Source organism: Thunnus thynnus, chromosome 2, assembly GCF_963924715.1.
Source record: "Thunnus thynnus chromosome 2, fThuThy2.1, whole genome shotgun sequence".
Lineage (NCBI taxonomy): Eukaryota > Metazoa > Chordata > Actinopteri > Scombriformes > Scombridae > Thunnus > Thunnus thynnus.
Window position 1 is genome coordinate 18,503,788 of NC_089518.1, and position 21,656 is coordinate 18,525,443.

Sequence of the window (21,656 nt, forward strand, 5' to 3'; positions counted from 1 at the left end):
GAAAGGTATGTTGTGAAGTCATACTGTACTGCTCAGCTAAAATTATTCTACAGATGACAGTGAGGGGAAGTAGCCACTATTCTCGTTATTCCCCATTGTACAGTCATACTGCAGCAATTATTCAAAATCTTTGATTATCCTCACAGAGGCAATGCAATCATGGCTGAAAATCAATTTCAGGGACATCAGGAAAAATCAAAAAGCTAGCACAGTGCCAACAGGGCCAAGGGCCTGTGTGAGAGAAAGGGGGATTTTTTTCTCATCATCGTTTCAGTTTTCCCTTTGCAAAGGGTAATCAGCCAGCAACACCAGAGAACTTGCTGTTTGCCAGAGCCAGATCCCGATCCTGTTCAGAGCTGCTAGTGATGTAGAGCCAGGTAGCATCCAATTAGTGCTTAGTGTAACTTAATGCAAAGTGCTGGCACTCAGCTCACCGAATCCAACTAGTTGTCATAGAATTTCCATGCTTCTGCTGTCAAATTCATGAACATTTGCTGATTTGCTTTGCTTTCTCAAGGCACCATGAAGTTGAAATGAGACATTTCCATCAATGCTGCGCTGTGTATGGCCATTTTCTGCTAAAACAGATTGGCCAGATTACTGATGAGACGGCAGGCACGTCAGCAACGGCTGCTTGATGCTTATTGACAGCTGTGTTGCTTTAGAACCACATTTACTCTTTTTACATATAGAGCAATTTGTAATGGCACACGTTCCAAAGCTGTGTAATGGATGTAAATCCAATGAAAAAATGCCACGATAAACCACAACAAGCATGTACCGTTTTTAGTAAACAAAGCTAGATGTAAAATTCCACACTTTCTTTATGTTCAATCAAGGCGTGCCTCTTCATATTCAATGAGTCTGGACCAGTCCAGATGTTGGACTTATCTGCTACTGTATAACTGAGAGCAGATCAAGCCTGATAATTACATACAGTACACCACATAAAAAGCAACCAATCCTCATTTCTGCCGTCTTCATAGCAGACTGATCATTCACATGAAATATATAGTAAGTAAGAATGGGTAATATCTTTTTTGTTCACATTTCACCTATTATCTGCCCCTTCCATACTGTCATCTTTTCTTTTTTCTTTCCTACTCTCTCCCTGAGTGTAGACAGCTGCAAGGAGTGTCTCCACAGACTGTGGTCTCTGGCAGAAGGCAGACAATTGAGTTTTGGAAGTGGCATGGAACGAGACAAAGGGGGCGTAAGGTGGCTTCCTCCCTCTGTCTTTCTCCCCATCAGGACTCCACGGGCGGACTGCCCACTCTTTCAAAACAGCATTAGCAGAAACCATGCAGCAAAACAGTGGAAAATCCACTCCACCATGTTTCCTCATCAGCGTCTGATGTCTTCTCTCTGACCTCCACCTCTGTTTTATTGACTCACATGAATATGGAAGATGAATATGGGCCAACTTCTGAGGTTACGCCAAATTCAACAAGAGACACGCTTGTCAACCATGAAATCGTCTTTACAGAGGTAGTAGGGACAAATTTGGATTGGTTGGAGGCACTTCATCCCTGGGAAATTTCCTGACCTTTATTTTATGTCCGAGGCCATAAAGATCAGGCAAAATGCTATCATAACAACCAGTATAGAGGAAAATGGTGGTCTATTATTCTCCATAATTCCTCTCTGGACATCTATCATCACTCATCCTCTATTCAGGCTACCCAGCGGTCATCACACCCCAACAGTTGTGCAATCTGTAGTGTCATGGCCAGTTCTTTCTTAACTTTTTTTAAACTGTGCCACCTTAACAGGGCTCCACTTCTTGACTCACATGTTAAACAGTGCAAATCACAACACTGCAGCCGCCAATTATGTTGCCTTTATTTGCCTCATTTATTCTCTCTTTTAACAAACAAAACAAAAAATATTTCTAAGTCTAATGTGAGGTCAAGGACTGTACCAATGCCCCATTCTACACACATTTCCTACATGTTTGCTGAAGAAGCGTAGACTCAGTCCAACCTCTTCCTTCTACCACAGCTGATTATGATCATCTGATTAATCAAAATAAATCCAAAAATAACTGTTCAAAAATATTAAGCTGACATCTATTCATAAGTCAAAAGAAAAGATTTACATCACCTCAATAAATAAATTGGCAACCAACACCAAAAATGGCTCTAACATGTAGCTTTCCTCTTTGTCATTTCTTGGTAATACCTCCAGTGACGTGCTTGGCTCAGCACCCTTACACAAACACACACACACACACACACACACACACACACACACACACACACACACACACACACACACACACTCTGCTGTTTGACCTCTGAGGTTCAGTGAGAGCATTAAATACCAATTAGGGTTGGGACGGGCCAAGCTGAGTCTGAGGTTGTAGCAAGGCCTTGAGGAGGCCTGTGGGAAGCAGCTTATTGGTCCCTAGGCATAATGTGGCTGTGTGTGTGTGTTTAACTACTACCCGTGCTAGAGAGCAGGTACATACAGTATGTGTGCATGTGTGTTTGTGCAGGATGAGGACATCAACAGCATAGGCAATCTCCCTATAGACAAACTCCTACTTCAGACACACACACACCACATCTGGATATTTTATTCAATATAATGTTCACATTTCCTCTTGTACATTTCTTTGAGAAGACTGGTTTCTGGCTCAGTTTATTTTCTATTACGTCATGGCGTAAGATTAAGTAGGATTGTTTCTGCTTGAAATTATCTTCTCTCAAAGAATTACAATTTGCTGTTATTATATACTGTAGATGCTTTGATACTGTTTAAAAAGATAAGTTTTACAATTAATACTGTAAGATTTAAAACAAGATTGGTAAACAAAAGCAGGCTGAATATAAAGGTTTAGGACAGTTGAAGGAAAATGACATTGAATGCAGCATATTGTCTGTGTCACCGCCACATTTCAAGTTGAGTAAATGCTTTTCTTGCTACTGTGCCCAGTTCTACATTTAATCACATGATGTCAAGATGTCTTTGTAGTTTCTTTCTTTTCTTTCTCATTTCTTCATGATAACTTTCATTTTGGTCACATGGGTGTATGCTGTAATAACTCAGTTTTATGTTCAAAATAAAACAGCAATACAGGAGAAAGAATATTAGCAAATGCTCTGAAGGCAACCCTCTGAGAAATATCTGTTCTCGACAGTGAATCTCGAGACTGTGTGTGATGATCTGCTGTGGTTATCTGGTGGTTTCAGAGTCATGCCCTTTACTGTCCCTCTGTTATTTACCCACCAGACACACACAGCTTGATAAATGTTTTGTCTGACCTTCTAAATTTGTTTTCCTTCCTCTTAACTGTGATTTTATTTCCCTTGGACAAGCCAGACAGTGTGTGCAAGTCTGTGTGTATGTATCTGTGTGTGCGTACACAGCATGTCTGTTTGCAAAGAAAAAACAAGGTCTATATCCAGAAAGATAAAATCTATCCTTCCCTTATTGCAAATTGCTTCCATCAGTTCCCCCATTTAAATAAACGAACCATTGAACAAGCAAAAGAATTGAAACAGCTACAAATAGCTGTGTTCTAATAACTACTGACCATCCATCTGGTGTGTGTCTGCTTCAGTCTGTAAAGAGTTAAAGTCGCCACAGGCCAGAGCAGAGTCAACATCGGCCACGGCTTGGCTGGCCTACCCTGCCAGATCAATATCTGCAAATAATAAATTAGCTCCCCAGAGGGGTCGCACTAAACCTTCAACAACACTGCCCTGGAAAAGTCCACAATTGGTGTGTGTGAGACTCAATAAGCCAGGTGAATGACTGTGCAGGGGCACATCTTTAGCACTCCATAATAGAAAATTAATGGTGCTCAAATCAGTGCTGAGGGCACCCTGAGGGGTACCTAATAGGCCTAGTTAGAACTGTCATCCCTCCCAGAGTCGCCTAAAATATTACATGCAAACACAGAGAGCCAAGAAGAGAGGGAGGTATGGGGGAGAGATATAACGTGTGTGTGTGTGTTTGCTAGCATGTGTGTCTGTTCAGCTGGAGGTATGGGGGAGTTGGGGGTGATAAGATCAGAAATAAGGACAAGTAACTGGGATTACCACCTTTGGGACTGAATACTATAGTGAAAATATTGGGGTGGTGTTAGAATTACAGAAACTAAAGCTGTCAGAGAAAACTTAAATAATTATTAAAATGTCAGTCAAAGTAATGGAACCACAGGCCACCCGCTGAATATTTTTCTACTTTTTGAGTTGAATGCATCAGTCTCTTCATGCTGTGACTCTTTGTGACTCTATTCCACAATCTTTTGTATTAGCCTGCGAGCTTGTTTTTGGCACACACCTGTTTACGAGTGTTTTAATGGCAGAAAATGCCCAACCTGACAAGGAGAATTTCACTACTTCCAACTCAAAAGTACAAACACTGCAATCAACTAATCCGTTGCTATATGTTTAGAATGCATTTTTGTTTGTGCCAATAGTGTTTTAATAGTACATTAGTACACAGTGAAATGTTAGTCAGACATATATTTATCCGTTATGATGGATGTAATACAGTTCCCTACTAGAAGTAAACTGTAGAAAATAATTTGATTTTGAAATTGATTTTCTTAACACTTAATCTGACCAGATTTTAAAATTATCAGACCATAAAAGATTCTATAATTTATTGTTTTTACATAATTACATTTTAATTACATGCTGTAGTGCCACATGGGCTAAATCTCTCTCTCTCTCTCTCTGTACATTTATATATATATATGTATACATATATATATAATTTTAGTATAACACATGTACATTTATGTGGCTAAATAAAAACACAACTGGTTGCAATTAAGTCATTTAAAGTTTGTGAAGAAAAAAATAAATCTTGGAAATACTGAGTAGATGATCAAGTGTGATGCTGAAATATAATATAATATAATATGTAAGTATTATAAATAATACAAAATATGCAAGTATATCATGTTAGTTGTGTTCAAGCATGAACTTGTTCAATCCAGAGGGCTGTTTAAAAAGCAGATCTATATGCCCAACAGGCTGGTAATGAGCCTTAAAAGCACATCTGATCACTTATTCCAGCTGGTTTATTCCCCTTCTCCACAAACAACTATTGGATTCAATAAACACACTTCATATTGATCCTGAGCCACACGGCAGCAGAGGCACCTCTCTTACGCACACTCAACAAGATTTATTACAACTATGCATGCAAAGCAGAAACGGAGAGACGCACAAACCTAAGTGTGTGTGTGTGTGTGCGCACACACGGAGACAAATGCTCCACCACACACACATAGAGAAAAAGTTAAGTTTGAATACCCAATGATTTCTCGTCAACATACCCCTCCACACACGCAGCTCTGCGATCTTTCCCCTGACCTTAATTTGCCTATGCAGTAATATGAGGGGGGTTGGGATGTGTGGGGAGGGGTTTGTCTCCTCATCTCTCCTCCTATCCCCCTCAAGTCTGGACTTCGGCAAACTGTCTACTGCATTGACATTGAACTTACCCACACGCCGCCACACTGCCGTCCTCCAGCGCAAACAGAGTGTGTCGCTCTCCGCAGGCCACTTGAGATATTTTCAGAGATGATGGAAGATTCTGGAACAAACGCGGTGCCAGCTGGAAAAAAATAAAGTTCCCAGTGAGGTGAAGAAACACACTGTATCTCTGAGTTGCTCTGTAGTTAAGTTGGTATACTCCATCAGCCTGGCAAACATCCCAAAGACAGGCACAGCTACAGCACATCCTCTAAGATGAAGACAGAACAACGTGAACAGAGGGAACACGAAAGAAAAAGCATACTCCTTTATGGCACTGAGCTGTGTAGATCTGATGTTTTTAAGTCCCTGTGTGTATGTCTGTCTGTCTGTGTGTGTGTTCATGCCAGTGCCACAAAGAAAAAATGAAACAGCCTATGAGAAGAAAAGAAAGCCTGGTTCCTCATCATGCGCTTGTTAGCTTGTCCAATCTATGGCAATCAGCACAGTCCCAGGGGTTGAAAGACACGAGATGCTGGGGAAAGGGAAGCCGAGGCTGAGGAAAAGATCAATACTGCACTGTGAAACAAGAAGTGTGGGCTATTTACTCTCCATTGATCTGATGATGCTGGAGAAACACCTCACTCTGCTATTAAATTGAGGGTATAAGTCTACTGTGGAGGGCTTTTTTTCTTCCTCTCTCTCTTTCCTTTCTCTCTTTCTTCACCCCAAGGTCAAGAAAAAGCTAAAAACATCCACGAACAAATAAAAATGGATTGCTTGGGCCAGGGAAAGTAATTAATCTGCATTAAAATGCCATGGGAACAGCCACTAACTACCCATCTTAAGTGAAGTTTTGCTCAGAGCGACAAGAGACCCATGGCAGCATAGGATGGACTACTAGAGGACACTGTGATAAATACAAATAGACTGCTAGCAGGAGGCCAGCAGAGCTTCACTAGAGCTACTTCAAGCCTAGAATTTCCACCTGCATGAAATAATGAAAAATAAATAACACTTTGAGCAGAGAGTTATGTAGACCTTGTATATTACAAACTATATAACATACACAAGGTGATAGAAGGCAAGTTCAAAAACAAAGTAGAGAAAATGTCATTTTGATTTTACTATTCAAAGAGATGTTTGTGATGATATTTGTGAGTATCTCGGAATTAGTAAATTTCGTTTAAGTGTACCATGGTATTCAAAAGGTTGACAACTACTGTGTAAAGTAGAATATGAGACATATGTGCTAGAGGGAAGTTCTTTCACAACCACACTGACCTTAAGTTGTAGAATCGTCACAAACCACAGCACATTCGAAAAGATCATCTGAGAACTGGTTGCTATTTTGAGTCATTTCATGGGCAACCATCAAATCTTAACCATATAATTGTGTTATAATGTCTGGTGTGTAACTGAAGTAATTTTCTTTCATATCAGTATTCGATGTAATGTTGTAAAGCTATTCAACATCTTTTTCACTCCGTGTGAGAAGGCCTACAGTATGGATGTGCTTAGGATTAACTATTGTATTTTTTTAGGATTGATTATGGTTATTATAAAATCCTCAATTAGATCAGTACAGGAATTTGGACTTGAATTGTGATTTTATTTTCTATCTAGTGCAATTTGCTCGGAAAGGGAGAATTAACAACACATGAAGGTATATGAAGGAAATCACTGTAGTGAATAAAGTTCTTGGTTTCACACCTAGTTTGATGTGGCCTAATACTGTAGCTCACAGGGTCAGTGCTAACAGGAAGGCAGACTTCATGATGCTGCAATGAGTGATCCATAGAAAAAAAATAAAGATTGTGAAGAGTCATTCCCAACAAGTCAAGACATTTCATGTATATTTGGGATTGTTTTCAAAAGTAAAAAATGTTTAAGTCCATGATTATCAAATTATGTTTTACAGTGTGAAAAGTGGTGGTACTGTATTATAAGATGTATATTTCCAAGGATAACAGGTGAAATTATTACTAAAATAGCCTTTTCATTGTAGCTGATGAAAAATGAAGCCACCAAAGTCATCTCAGGTTTCCCAACATGTGTCCAGTGGCAGAGCTGGACACATGTTGGGGAGTTTCACGCCATTTTTCATGGCGTGAGACTCCCTTTCCCTCCATTTCTTTTCGTTGCCTTTCTTCTACTCCTCAGAGGAGTAGCCTTATTGACTGTGTGGCTGTATTACAACAAGCAGTCTCTAATGACTCCCTGAAGACCTCTCTATCCCTACTGCCCGCCCTCCTTCTCGCTCTGTCTCACTCCCTGTGTCTACCCTTCTCTGCATGCTCTTCAGGCTCCAGTTCAGCAGCTAATTAACCCTCTCTAATAGCGTAGATTACATTAGCTTTGAGCGGCTCGCACCCTCCACCGGACTTGCACAGCCACACAATGAACCCAGCCTTGCTTTACAAATCTCCTTCTTCACAAGAGCACAATTATGAATTCAAACAACTTCTTATCCACACTCACTCATCCGGGGACAGAAGCCCTCCTCCGCAAGCACCCCGCTCCTCCCCTGCCACCCATCACCCAGGCCTTCACGCAAAGAGTAATGAGAGAACTGAAGAGAGGGGACCACACAACGAGATGGTCATGAGGGGGAGAGGGATATCGGGGGAGGAAGGGACCCCTATTGGGTAAATCAGAGAGGTCACTATAGGTGTTTCATTGGGTGAGCCTACAGAAGCCCAGTGATAACCCTCCATCTTAACATTCCCATTCAGAGCAGAATGGAATCTTAATTGGGCGGACAGAGCTAGAGGGGTGAATACCAGGACCAAATTGAGGTTTATGCCATAAGTGGTTAAAGAGAGGGAATTAAATGGCAAGAATGAATGACTTAAGCCATTGGAAGCGGGGACAAAATGGGCGGGGAAGGTAACAGCTTTAAGACTTAAGAAATGTTTGTTTCATCTGCAACAGCTGTATAAAGTTGCAGATTATGATGTATGATGCTACTTGATCAGTGAGTCTAAGATCCACCACGTCTAAAAATACACTCCTCTTATGGGGATAAGAGACTATTACACAGTAATCAGCACCCGGCTTTAAAAATGTAGGAAGGTACTATGGTTGGTTAGACATCTTTGATGCAATAAAGCTGAGCCGCCATCAAACTGCAGGAGTCCAACCACACTGAGAATATTCACACCAATGGAGTACCTAGAAGGAAAAGGAAGAACACTGAATCCATGAGAAAAATAAATTTTTTGAGTTGGACATTTTTGTCAATCTTACAGCACTTGGAGCACTGAGTGGTATTTAAGAATGATAATGAAATAAGATGTAGGGGAGGTTAAGAAAAAAAAGGTAGAAGAGTAATAAAGTATGGAAGAAATGCATGTAATCTGCTCCGTCTAAATGTACTATAAATTGGTACATTTGTAGTGAAAGGGCATTCTCATGTTTCTTTGTCCCAACATATAATTTCCCCTCTGTCCCTCTTCTGTAAGGCTTGCCATAGCAGCATTTTCTGCCGCACAGAGAACTCTCCTTTCTATTTCAATAGGACAGCTCATTTGCTAGACTCCTAGCCCAAACTGCTGACTGGGTTTTTCAAGGCTGTGTATTTTGTGTGTGTGTGTGTGTGTGTGTGTGTGTGTGTGTGTGTGTGTGTGTGTGTGTGTGTGTGTGTGTGTGTGTGTGGACTAGCATGCGTGTGCACAAGCTTGTGCTAAAAGAGAGAGAATAGGGAGAGAACAGCATGAAAGAAGGATAGGCAAAATGGAGGGAAAGAGTGGGAGAGAGAACACATTGTATCATTAAGGTACTCAGAGATCATTAGATATATAAGGGCTCTGCTATGCAAGGTCAGGGCTGCTGTGTTTTTCTAGGTCGGCAGAGGAGCAGTAAAACCAGTATAATCAGCTGCTTCTTTCTCTTCTCTTCTCCTCTCCCCGCTCTCTCCCCCCGCATTGCTCTCTTCCTCTTCCATCTAGAGGTAGGGTGGATTACAGCCCAGTTTATCCATGCCCCTGTATGTATTTACCAACATTATCAAGGCTTATGAGCCAAGGACACGGTAAACCACACAAAAGGCACAGAAAGGCTTTGAGCTAGATATTGGCCTCATTATGGGGTAAAGTTGTTGGCTCCCTGTCTCACTCCCAGGATGTACAAGGCTGCTTTAACAGGTGCAGCACACTGCCCGACTATCCAGTATTTTTCATTAAGGCCGTCCTTTGAACTGGCAGCCTGCCCCAATAACGTGTATGTAAGTGTCTGTGTGTGTCTGAAACCCCAACACATATAAGTGAAGACATTTTCTTTTTCAGTTAAAAATGGGGAGAAGAGGGATTTTATCAAAAGGTAAATCCACTTTGTATAAAAGTAAATGTCCAACTCTCTTTTCACCCACACTTAGACCGGATAGTGAACCTCAGAACTTTTGTGATACCAACCAAAGTGCCTGTAGCACCAATTATTGAAAACTGTCAAGTTGACTGTCTGGTCAGATTTGTGATCTTACTCTTCAATCAGAAAGTTTCCAATTTAATTTTTAAAAAATGGCCTACAGTCTCTTAGACCATTTTCTTTAGGTGGTTCTTGTTTTTAGATATTTAACATTTGAGAACTTTGGCTTCATTTATTAAATTTAAAAAAAATGATTTATTGAAATTTCCTAAAGTAATATTTCAAAAAAGAACTGCTTTGTGTTAAAACAAGACTTTGTTTTCTTGTAATTTTCAAATGGTACCCAGCCCTAACCCTGGTGTAAAAACACACACTCCACCCCTCTACATGTGACTGAAGTTCTCATGAGTCCACTGAAGGACAAACAGCTGCTGGCCATGGATAGCAGGGAGGCAATGCTGTTGGTAATGTGGCGTGTTCATCAAGATAATGATAGATGGCTTTAAAACGGACCCTTGGCTTTATAGAGATGAATGTCCTGGTTGGCTTCTTACTCAGCACTTTGGCCTTTCCCCCACTCATTGTGCGCTTTATCACACAAACAACCTCACCCAGCCTACGATGGAGATTAGCAAAGCCTGTCTGGAAAATGGACCCAACTAAAGCCTATCAATCAAACTTGCTCCAGGGCTATCAAGAAACGAAACACAAATCTAAAAAGCATCACTATACACTATACTTTTCCAGTGTGAAGTTTTAGTGTTAAGTGATTAGAGCATTAGAATGGGGTAGTGATAGAATGGCATTTGTAGTCTCCTATAAAATGAAATTAGAAAATGAAGAAGGAAAGAGAAAGGTCTAAGAGAAACAGTGTGTAAAAGAATGCCTCCCTTGGTCTCGACCGTCTCATTAGGCTAATGTTTTTTTATACGGCACTTCAAATGTCAAGGCATTGGTGGATTTAGTGTAAACTTAAATTCCATTACCTGGCAGGCATTAATTGCTAACTGAGCCCAGGGATCTTTCCCCTGGGGCCTCTATGTTTCCTCTCTGTCATCTGGCTAACTATTCTGTCTAGACTAACTTAGAGCACCATAATCCACCATGGGGATCAATAAACTGCACATAATTCAGCTCCAATAATGAGCTTTCACTTCAACACAAGCGCCAGCCCACTTCCCAAGGAACCGGCAGGGGTGTAAAATGATAATGTAATTATTAAAAGGACAGACAAAATGAGTAAGCACTTTCACACAGAGGGGGAGGGTGAGCCCGGCCTCAATTAGACACACTTAAAGCTATCATTGTTATTCGAGACAAAGCTAATCAAGGAGGAGATACAGGGGCATCCATTTCAGCAGGTAATGGAATGATGCTCGCTGGCTCTCCCATTTCCCCAGGCTCATGATGTTATAAAGGCCGCCCTGCAGTCACGCGTTAGTGGGCACTCTTTAATGGAGTGCAATTGATGTGGTTTCATCCACCAATCAGAGATACCGAGGAGGGGACAAGGAATTGAGAAGTTTAAGATTCACACTCCATAATAGCATCACATAAAACCATAAGTGTGAGAGATTATTATACACCTGTTGTTGCCCGTTAGTAGTACATGAATAAAGAAGTTACATTTTCTATGTGTGTTAGCTTTTGGAACAACTTTGATTCACCATGAAAGATTTCATTCTCAACAATGTATACACTCACAATATCCTTGATATGGCATTCACAGATCAAACTAACATCTTCCTTTCAGACCAGCATGAGTGATTTGGTGTGACAAAGTAAGGTTTAACCTGGGGCCTTATCTACTAACTACTGTTTCTCCAATTATATGCATCCTTGAACTCCAGTGAAATCAAGAGAAACTAGTTTGTTTTTTTACACCCAAGTGCTCCTGATTCATCTGCAGGCTACAGGAGGTCCAGGTTGGATAAATCAGGCCTTTATGGAGGGGTTGCTCCTACTGTTTATCTGCTGGTGACATTTGCTGCACAGCCCCAACCGCACCATAATTACCCCACTTATTCACTAAACAGGAATCATGCCTGGCAGGAACCCCCTGCCACAAAGGTTGCAGGACTTAAGGCTATATTCTGTCTCCAGAGTTCAATAGCCATGGCTTTATGAAATGTTCATTTGAACATCAGCATGGGTTCACTTTAGCATGGTCCAAAAGAAGAAGGGGGCTAAACAGACCTGCCTCAATAGCTGGAACAAAGAGCATCATGGCTGATGATGATGATGAATTTACAGCTGACTGCACATGCTTTCCTAACACACAGTACACCTTGGCACACTTCGAATGTCACAGTTCCCATAGAGGACTGGCATTTGGAGTGGATTCTCCTGCCCCTGGAGCCAGCCCACTGGGAGTGGATAGCTATCCATGTCCCAATGAGGTAAACCGTCAAGGGATGATGACACAAAAAAAATCAAAAGCGTATATCTCAATGATTTTATTACTGTCATTATTCTGCTTGCATGAACAGATATGTTTATGCATTGTCATTTTTAGAGGAAATGGTCAATAATGATTAAAATGTTTTGGATTTGCTGTTTTGGATTCTGATATTTTTTGTAGCACTTGTTCAAAGGCAGTAATGGGTAACTAGCCACTGAGACAAGGGATTACTTGTTTAGTCTATAGTTTCCTTGCATATAGGTTGTGTATTTATTGTGTGATTACTTTGTAAAAGACATTACACATTATATTACTTACAATGTTAATTGTCATGAAAACACACCCAAATTCAGCTTAAGAAGGGAACTGCCAATTAAAACTAGGGTTAGAGTTTCACTGTTACTTGTTTTGCAACTCTTTAGCTGCCTAGAGTTCTGCATAGTCTTATCTGTCAAAGACAGTCAAGCACAGATGGATGACAAGTGACAAAAGGATATTTGTTTGAGGTTGTGCAGTAATGAGTATCACGTGACTCCCACGTTCAAATTTCAGACTGCCTCTTCTGATCCTAAAGCTGCAATCAACACCGGGCCATCTGCAACACTGCAAATTAACATAATTGGTGTACATTTCATGCTTATAGAGAGTACATTTGTATCCACTATTCTTCGCCCTTAACATGATGAGCTGTGGAGATACTGGAAGAGTAACACTGTTGATTAGACACAGATAGTGGGAGCAGACAGCAAGACTTGTTGTCTCGGTGAAAATGAATGAATTGACAATTAGAGTTTGGTGAACAGCCAGGTGTAAGGGCCAGAGTGCAAGTAGGCCAGTGTGCATCTGACACAAGCACCTTCCCTACACCTGGAACTGGGGCTAAGGTGATCGACAGCCTGGCTGTCTTGTCAGACAGCTCACAGACAGTACACAGACAACACTTAGGCCTCTTCCAGCTGCTCTACCAGAATAAATTGAACATGATTAGAATTAATCACACTCAACCACATGCAATTTGCAAATATCAGGGAAAATATTCAAGGAAATCTGCTTAGAAGATTGTATCAGTGAACAAAGGGGAAAAACTCAAGTGAACCAGTGCACTCTAGTTTTGACGACGTGTCTTGCACATGCAGCATTTGTTAAACTAGAAAGACAGATGTAGACATTTCGTAACTCAGAAGCCAACTTTTCTACGCAGAGTGCATTTCATATGTGCACTATGATGGATTGCATGAATTAGCAACGATCCCTTGAAAGTTTCAACATTGGTCAAAACTAAAATGCTTGTACATCTACAAAATTATCTTTAAGTTACAATACATTAGTCTCAATTGCCTATTTAAGCATTGGGAGTTCTTTACTGACAAATTACAAAATACACACACATGGTGCACATGGGTGAGTAGAAATAAGCAGGCAGCTCCACTTTCCATATTACAGGGTTCATAAAGCTGTATGTCAAATTGTCTTAAAGAAGGTGTAAGATAAAATTGTCATGATAGAGTCACTCCACTCACATTAACATTGATAGAATTCATTCAGGATGAAGAGGGAAGAAAGTCACCATAAGTTAGCTGTCTCCGGCCCTGTGTACACCATGAAAAGATGAAGTATGCAAACTGCCTGATTTTAAACTTGTATCTAATTGTCTCACGTCATGGGTCTGGGCCAGGGCATTGTTGCTTGAAGAATAAATTGGGTAATTCAATTAAAGTGCTTTCCAAAGACACATCATAAGTGATGGAGAATGACTCTAACCCAGGCCTGAACTCCGTGTCCCCCCCATCGCTCCGCTTGCCTGACAAATGGATGGCAGTGTATAATTGAAACACATTGCTGCCAGCGTAGGTCAATAACATCGCTCTCTCTGCTCACCAGCACCAGATTAACAGACTCTATTTTATCTTCCCTCAGCCTGTCCCAGCTTGACAGAGCGGGAGCATCAGCTGCTTATCCATAAAAGAGGCCCCTTATCTTGAAAATAAACAAATACATAAAGAGCAACAGCCTGCTGTCTGTCCAAGCAGTTAAGGGCTACTTAGTTTTAGGCAAACATGTGGGCAGTGTTTTGTTTAACACATCATCATATGAGATGAAGCACAGCTGTCATTTCAGAAAACCTATACAGACATGCTGCTCAGTTGACAAAACATGGTCACATGGTGGTTTTCCACTGACTAAATTCAAGATTCTCAGAAAAAATAATTTGTTATTTAAATTTCTTTAAACTGATGAGGATTTTTTTGTCAATTTCTCTTTTTTAAGTGCAACAAATTCTCAGTAATAAGCCATCAACATGCCATAATTAAGACCAATGTCATTCAGTGTCATTCAATGTCATTCACCAATGACAGGATGTGACTTTGGACCTCGGGTAAATAGTGATGGCACTAAATAATTAACATTTTTGATAAAACTTAAGAGACGCTTACTTCTGTAGATATATAATGAAAATCCATCACTGTTTATGCATGATAAACATTGAGGATTAATTAGCTCAAGCATAAATGTAATGTGAAGCTAAAATGGGTGATTATATGTATTTAAGCCCATGCATAACAAATCTACTGGCTTAAATTAATTTGATAAACAAATGGGAAAAGTAGGGTTAAGGTTCAAGGGTAAAAAACTCCATTATCTCCCACTCCTCACTCTGTGCTTTCATGTAATTATATGTTAGGTTAGACAGAGTTAATTGAATCCGGTCCATTCAATTTGTTTACAGTTCAGCCATAAGGATTGGAAGCAATAATTCCTGACTTTCAACATCAGACTAAATGAACAAGTAACCTCAAAATAAATTCCTATAGGGCGTATCTGCACACAGCTTTGTCTGTATGTATGTGTGTGTGTGTGTGTGTGTGTGTGTGTGTGTGTGCGTGTGTGCGCGTGTATTTACCGGCACTTGCATGTGCTAACTGTGAAAACAAGTCTGTGTTTTTGTATGGACTTTAAGCTTGTGTTTACGCATGTTCCCACATGGAACACACACAAATTAGCCATGGACGGATATTCAATTAAGTCCTTTGTCAGGGGTCTATGTAGGGGCGGGACAGGATGCGCAGTACAGTAATCCGTGATGCCGAACAAGGTGGCAGCTCTATTGTCTGTCTGACGGATAGAAATTATTTTCAGGCATGCTAGACCAACAGATTAGACCACTGTTGGGGGGCGAGATAAGATGGCAGCCAGTGGTATGGAAAGCACCTCGTCTCCCATCTCAAACAATGCCTTTAATCCATTCCCTTCTCACAATCAGCCTGTTTGACATTACTTTTCAGCATCCCACACACTCAATTCTCTCCCTCTTTCCCCACACTCACTCCACCTTTCATCAGGGGAAAGGCTTAAAGCAGAAGAGACTTCATCATGTAAATTAATTTGTACATTACATTAGAAGCCCCAAAGCCAATGTTGAAGAGACTTTCACTGTACCTTTATCAAATGAACTAGAGTTTTACACTTTTTTTTCCTACATGTCCTATTTGGCTTTCAGTCTGACTAACTCCCGGCCACATGAGTTATACAGCAAAGCACAATATTGTGTTTAATTCATTGCTTACTGCCTACTTGTCTGCCGGCCGTAAGGCTCTATCCTTCCTGCCAGTACTGTCCTTTTCCATAGTATTTTATTATTGAATCATGGGTTGCTTTCAGTCAAATGAAACCACAACTCTAGATTCACATTGTAGACGTCTGACCTTAGAAGTTGTCAAAGAGGACTCATTTAGAAGTAGTAAGTATCCTAAAAACAATACAGCTGAAATGTCCATGACTCAATAAAGAAATCATCATTGTAAATATATAATACTGTCTCTCTCCTTAACTAAAGCTTAAATACTTCCTCTGTAACTAAAGCACAAATACTCATCTCTTTAAGTGACGTTTTTGACATCATATATGGTACTTCATTCACTTCCTGCGTGACTTCCACTGAATTAAAGTGTTCTTGTATTTTTTTTTCAAAACCCCACAATATGGAGCAACAACCTGGTTTACTATGTGTTTCATATAGTACACTTTAATCAATATACCTTCAATTCAAAACTATTCAGTCAGGACAGTCTAGCACAAAGGCAAAAAAAAACAAAAAAACCAAGACATAGTGACTGTTTGCTGACCTCAGCCTGACAAATTAGCTGAACTAAATAGAAGCTCGTCAGAAGTACTTTAGTATGAAGCTAAACTTTAAACATCTTTGTCATTATGAGAAAGATGAAGATGTCAGCATTAAATATATGAACTATCCAAACAAGTGCACCCAAACACAACCTTGGTGCTTTTTGTTTAACTGAATGTCACAGAGGACAATTTGGAAAAACTTAGAGGAACCAAAAATGGAAACTATGATACAACAAAGTCCAATTTAAGCTCAACATACGTGGCAATAATCAAGTGCAATGCAGGTTGATTCATGCATCAATGTACCTGTAGGCTATGTACATAAATCCTCTGGCACTGTTGATGAATTTTGATGGAAAAGCTTACATGTGTGTGCTAGGTATGGGTATGGGTATCTAAGTGTTCATGTATGGACCACCTCCTGTAGGCATTGATCAGCCACATCCTCAAGCATCCACGCTATGTTGCCAGAAGGTTCCACCAACAGCTGTTTGTTCTAGGGGCAACTGCCTATTTTAAATTTGCTTAAGTAAAACTGATTATTGCCAATTAGATGCCCATTAATTGTGCAAGCATGGGATGCTGCCAGCTGTTTACATAGGGGAGAAAAATAGCCCTTCTTATTAAATTTTTCCCTCAAAGCCAACAGCGCAGTCTTTCTCCGCCAGCCTGAAAACCTACAATTACCAAACAAAAATATATACTGTAAGAGAGGCAGGAGGAGAGACTAGTTGCAAATACAAAAAGCAAGTGAGTAAGCAACTAAATTATATGTACAGCATTATGTTATCATAAGAAGGTAGTTTTGAAGTAAAAAAGAAAAATTGCAAAGCAAAAACATAATTGACATAATTGCAAAAAAAAAAAAACATTATAGAAGAGACTGGACTGCTCAAATGAGTGGCCAAGTTAATTAGCTGAACCTGACCAGACTATATTTTTTGGACTCATCATGAACTAGGGAAAAAAAGTTACACAAGAGTTACAAGCCAAAAGTAGAGGTGAATGTTGAAGCCGCTAGAGTTAATTGTTGAATTGATTCCAAAATCGGTGCCTGTTTTTCCTTGACTGACATCTATGTGCAATTTTCGTTAAAAAGAATTAGTCAATTTCTTTTATTGGCTGCCAACGTCTCCTATTGAAGAAAAAGGAAGCAAAGAAAACAATGACCTACATAAACAGCAATATGCATTCACAACATTGTCCATGTCTCCCAACAATTAAAAGTGGCATCTAAAGGTTTTGTCCAAAGCCTGTAACCTACCTAAGCATAACCTTACAGTAATACGGTGCTGATCTGTTGCTGAATTTTTGATGAATGGTTGTCAGCTGCTCTAGCAATCTGGATGGCTTGAACCTGACCCCACAACAATAGCCCGGGACCTTCAGCTTATGCCCCAAACCAGCAAAAAGAGCTGAATTTAGTATTTCCAACGGTTAGCGTCTGACCCAGATGCAGCCTGCTCATTCTCAAAGCAGCACACTTTTATTCCCACAAGTACAGCCCCTGCTCAGCCTTAGCTTAGACTTCCAGGAAGAAGCATCCATTGCAGGTGTCATTAGTTTACCTTTGACCCTTTTCTGAGTTTACCCTATTAGAAGAGTAGAGACTGAACACAACCTGTTTCACCTCTAAAGGGTGCTGAGCTAGCTGATGCAGCAATTGGAAGTAGACTAGAGGGATAAATAGCATTCAAGCTGCCATGCAGAGCACTGCAAAAGACTCTAGAAAAGATAAATGAATGTTGGAATCGAGGAAAATTATTCAACCGTTTACAACCCCTGCTAGCACATCACTGTTATTCTATTTGTCTTTCACCACTTAAACTGTAAAATCATACAGAGTGCTGCGGCCATTTCTCTCTCCGGGTTGTTGCCTCACTTCCACAAAATAACACATCATTGGACAGATAGCATCAATTCTGCCCACGGTAATCCCAGCACCTCTGGTTGTATCACTCATTCAATTTCAGCCGCCGGCTACAACAAACATTACACACTGCATCAAGATTACCAGAGAGAGGCAGAACGGGGGAGAGAAGAGGGAAAAAAGGGCTGTATCCATCATGTCATGATGCCCCTGTTATTGTGACAGATCAAATTCAGTGCTGTGTGTGTGCATGTGTTCAAGTGTCTGTGCATGTGTGTCCTGTATCTGTCTGTGAGGGATGCGAACTGTAGTCTCCTAGGCTGGTGTGATCAGCATCCGTGTGACTGTTGATGTTGTGAGTGGATTTGTGGGGGTTGCCTGACTTAAGCTACGTTAACACTGCAAACCTTAGTGCTCAATTCGGATATATAGCTCAGATCTTATTTTTTTGTTTGGCTGTTCACATTATTTTTTTAAATGTGGCCGATATCAGATTCCAGTGTGAACTGATCACTGGTCACTGAACTGACCCGCATGCACAAAAGAACAATTACAAAGACGTAACACGCAGCACGCTGTTGTACGAGGCCACTGAAGTCAGAGTTTACGGTTTCATTTATAGGCTGATGTGCAGTGGAAGCCAGCAAATTGGTGAGCACATGGTAATGAGGATAGGCATGAGGAGAAAGAGAGCCAAATCTTTAATTATGGCTTTTTGTGGAGCAATGGCTACTACTTCCGCACAGAGTTGTGTGTGGATGCAGAGTCAGAGCGGTGGGAATGTGACATGAATGGCTTCAACAGATTTCATCCAAAATTTCAGGATGTCAAGGGCTACTTTTAACTACATCTGTCGGCACATATCCACAAGACTCTTGCCGCAAGGCACTCAGTTCAGGCAACCCATCTCACTGAGAAAGCATGTAGGAGTCGGGTTGTATTGGCTGGAGTGACATAAAAGTCACATGAATTCTGATACGACTGTTCAGACTGAGGTCGTATTGCAAAAATTCAGACCTGTTATCTGATTTAGGACCACATATGAAAGTGGCCCAAATCAGAATTGAAAAGATCAGATTCCATGTGATTTCTGCTGTTCACACTGTTATGAAAAAAAACAGATCTGAGTCACATATGAGCAAAAAAAAAAAATCGGATTTGGGCCAATTTTGCCTGCAGTCTGAACATAGCCTTAAATGACCTCCTTCATACAATAGGTGGGGCCTTGGCCACCATGCTTGTTTTAGCTGCTACAGTTAACCTTGTGTGGTTATAACCTTGCAACCTCAGCCACAAAAGAAAAATGGCAGGGAGGGTGATTGAAGAACACAGAAGGAAGCAACACAATAAGAGACAGATGAGACAGGTAAACATATAGGGCAAAAATAGGTGCAAAAAGGACATAAACAATAAGGAATAACTTAACAGTTTTAATGATGTAGGAGCTAGAGTATGGATAAGATTGGTGATTTGGTTGCTTTCTGCCTGCCTGGCAAGACTGACAGGACAGGCTGGCTGCCTGGCTCATTGGTTGATTTGCTGTACTGAGTCTCTCCTCTGGGGGACATGGGTTTGTAGTGTCGGCCTTTGAGCAGGGGGGAAGATGAAGAGGCAGTGTCAGGCTGCCTTTTAATGGTCAGGAGTGTGGTTAGTTCCACTGACTCAGGCCTCTCCCTTGTGACACTGGGTCCACTCCACATAACTGGCCATAATTCAACTCATTTGGCAGTTTGAGGTCTCAGAGGTCTAGGGATAAAAAGTGTGGAGAGGCCTAATGGCAGACGGAGTTACCAGCTGAGGGCACTTCTTACGAGATCTCTGCAGGAGAACGTTTCTGGAGCAGGCAGTGGAAACCACAACGATCCATTAGCCACTGAACAGGAGGAACAGGCAAAGCGAGAGAGAGAGAGACAGGGGGACAGAGACTGATGCAGATCAGGTATGCGATACAATGTAAAAGGCCCTGCCTTTTTAGCAGTTCAACTTTCTAAACCAAGTCTACCAAGCTATCAAAAAGCACATCAATAATTATAGTTTCAGGGTTTCCCATACATTAATTTATTTGTGGCAGCCCGCCACAATATCAGCATTGCCCGGCACATATTGATTTTCTATTTTTGGAGCTGCGCACCCCGCTCTTGCTTTCTCTCTCTCTCACAAACACATGACAACTGACCTGCCTGTGAATAGCATGATGTTACACACGCCGGTACAGTAGGTGGTGGCATGCACCTTTAATGTTGGTTTGTAGTCCACCAGTAAAACCAAAGAAGAAGAAGAGGAGTATATATGATTGTTGGCTTTTCCTGGCAGAGAGGATGGCTAGTTGAATCAATCCGGAGGTCACGCACGGTAGCTCTGATAGTCTATCTATGTTCTTAACACAAACTTGGAGACTCAACTCCAACTGAAATAACTTATTAGCAAACATGCAGGGCTCAAGCGGACTGCCCGTCGACCTGGGGAGAATGTAACATGGGACATTGGGACGAATTTGTGCGCAAAAACTGAACAAGTCCAACTCCGGATAGATCAAGTCAATTTACTTATAGAGCACATTTAAAAAACAACAGATGTTAACTATGGTGCTTTACAGAGAGATTAAATTATGGGATTATTTGATTTATGATTACAATCAAACAAAAACACAGGATAAAAATAACAACACAGACATAAATAAGATAGAAAATCAGATAAAATAACAACACAAACAGCATTGCACAAACAACAAATAAAATACCATCAAATAAAAGAGTGTGGTCAGGCATGTGTTCATGATGACAATTAAAGAAAATAGATGGGTCTTTAGATGGCTTTTAAAGATATCAATGACGGGGGAAGATCTAATCGTTAGCAGCAAACTATTCCACAATTTAGGGCCAAAAACTGAGAATGTTTGATCACCTTTGATTTTTAACTGGGTGTGTGGAATGGTTTGATTGGTCAACAGATCTGAGAGGTCTGGAGGTGGAATAGGGATGAGCAGTTCAAAGATGTAACCTGGTGCCAGCCCATGGAGTGCTTTAAAAACAAATAAAAGAATCTTGAAATCAATTCTGTATTTCACTGGTAGCCAGTGAAGAGAGGCCAGTAGAGAGGAGATATGGTCTCTCTACTTGGTACCGGTGAGATCTCTCACTGCTGCATTTTGAACCAGCTGCAGGCAAGATAGGTTGAGTGATTCCTGACTGATTCCTACACAGAGAGAATTGCAGTAGTCGAGGCGAGAGGAAATAAAAGCATGAACTGTAGTCTCCAAACCTTTAACGGAGAGGAATGATTTTAACTTTGCAAGTGATGTAAGATGGAAGAAGCCAGTAAAGACAACTGAGTTGATTTGTTTATCAAATTTCAAACCGGAATCAAGTATAACACCAAGATTTCTTGCATTCAATGACAGAGACCCAAGGGCATTGAATGTGGTTGCAGAGTTGTCTGCAGGGCCGAAGATTAGGACCTC

General features: G+C 40.7%; 1 protein-coding gene across 4 annotated transcripts in view; it reads right to left on the minus strand.

Moving 5' to 3' along the window:
• Positions 1 to 21,656, minus strand: part of LOC137195356 (probable E3 ubiquitin-protein ligase HERC2) — a 335,566-nt gene that overhangs the window by 237,108 nt on the left and 76,802 nt on the right. For all 4 annotated transcript variants that reach the window (XM_067607635.1, XM_067607631.1, XM_067607643.1 and 1 more), the window contains exon 5: positions 5,465 to 5,577. In XM_067607635.1, coding sequence (XP_067463736.1) covers positions 5,465 to 5,577 — 113 coding nt within the window. The remainder of the gene's footprint in view (positions 1 to 5,464; positions 5,578 to 21,656) is intronic.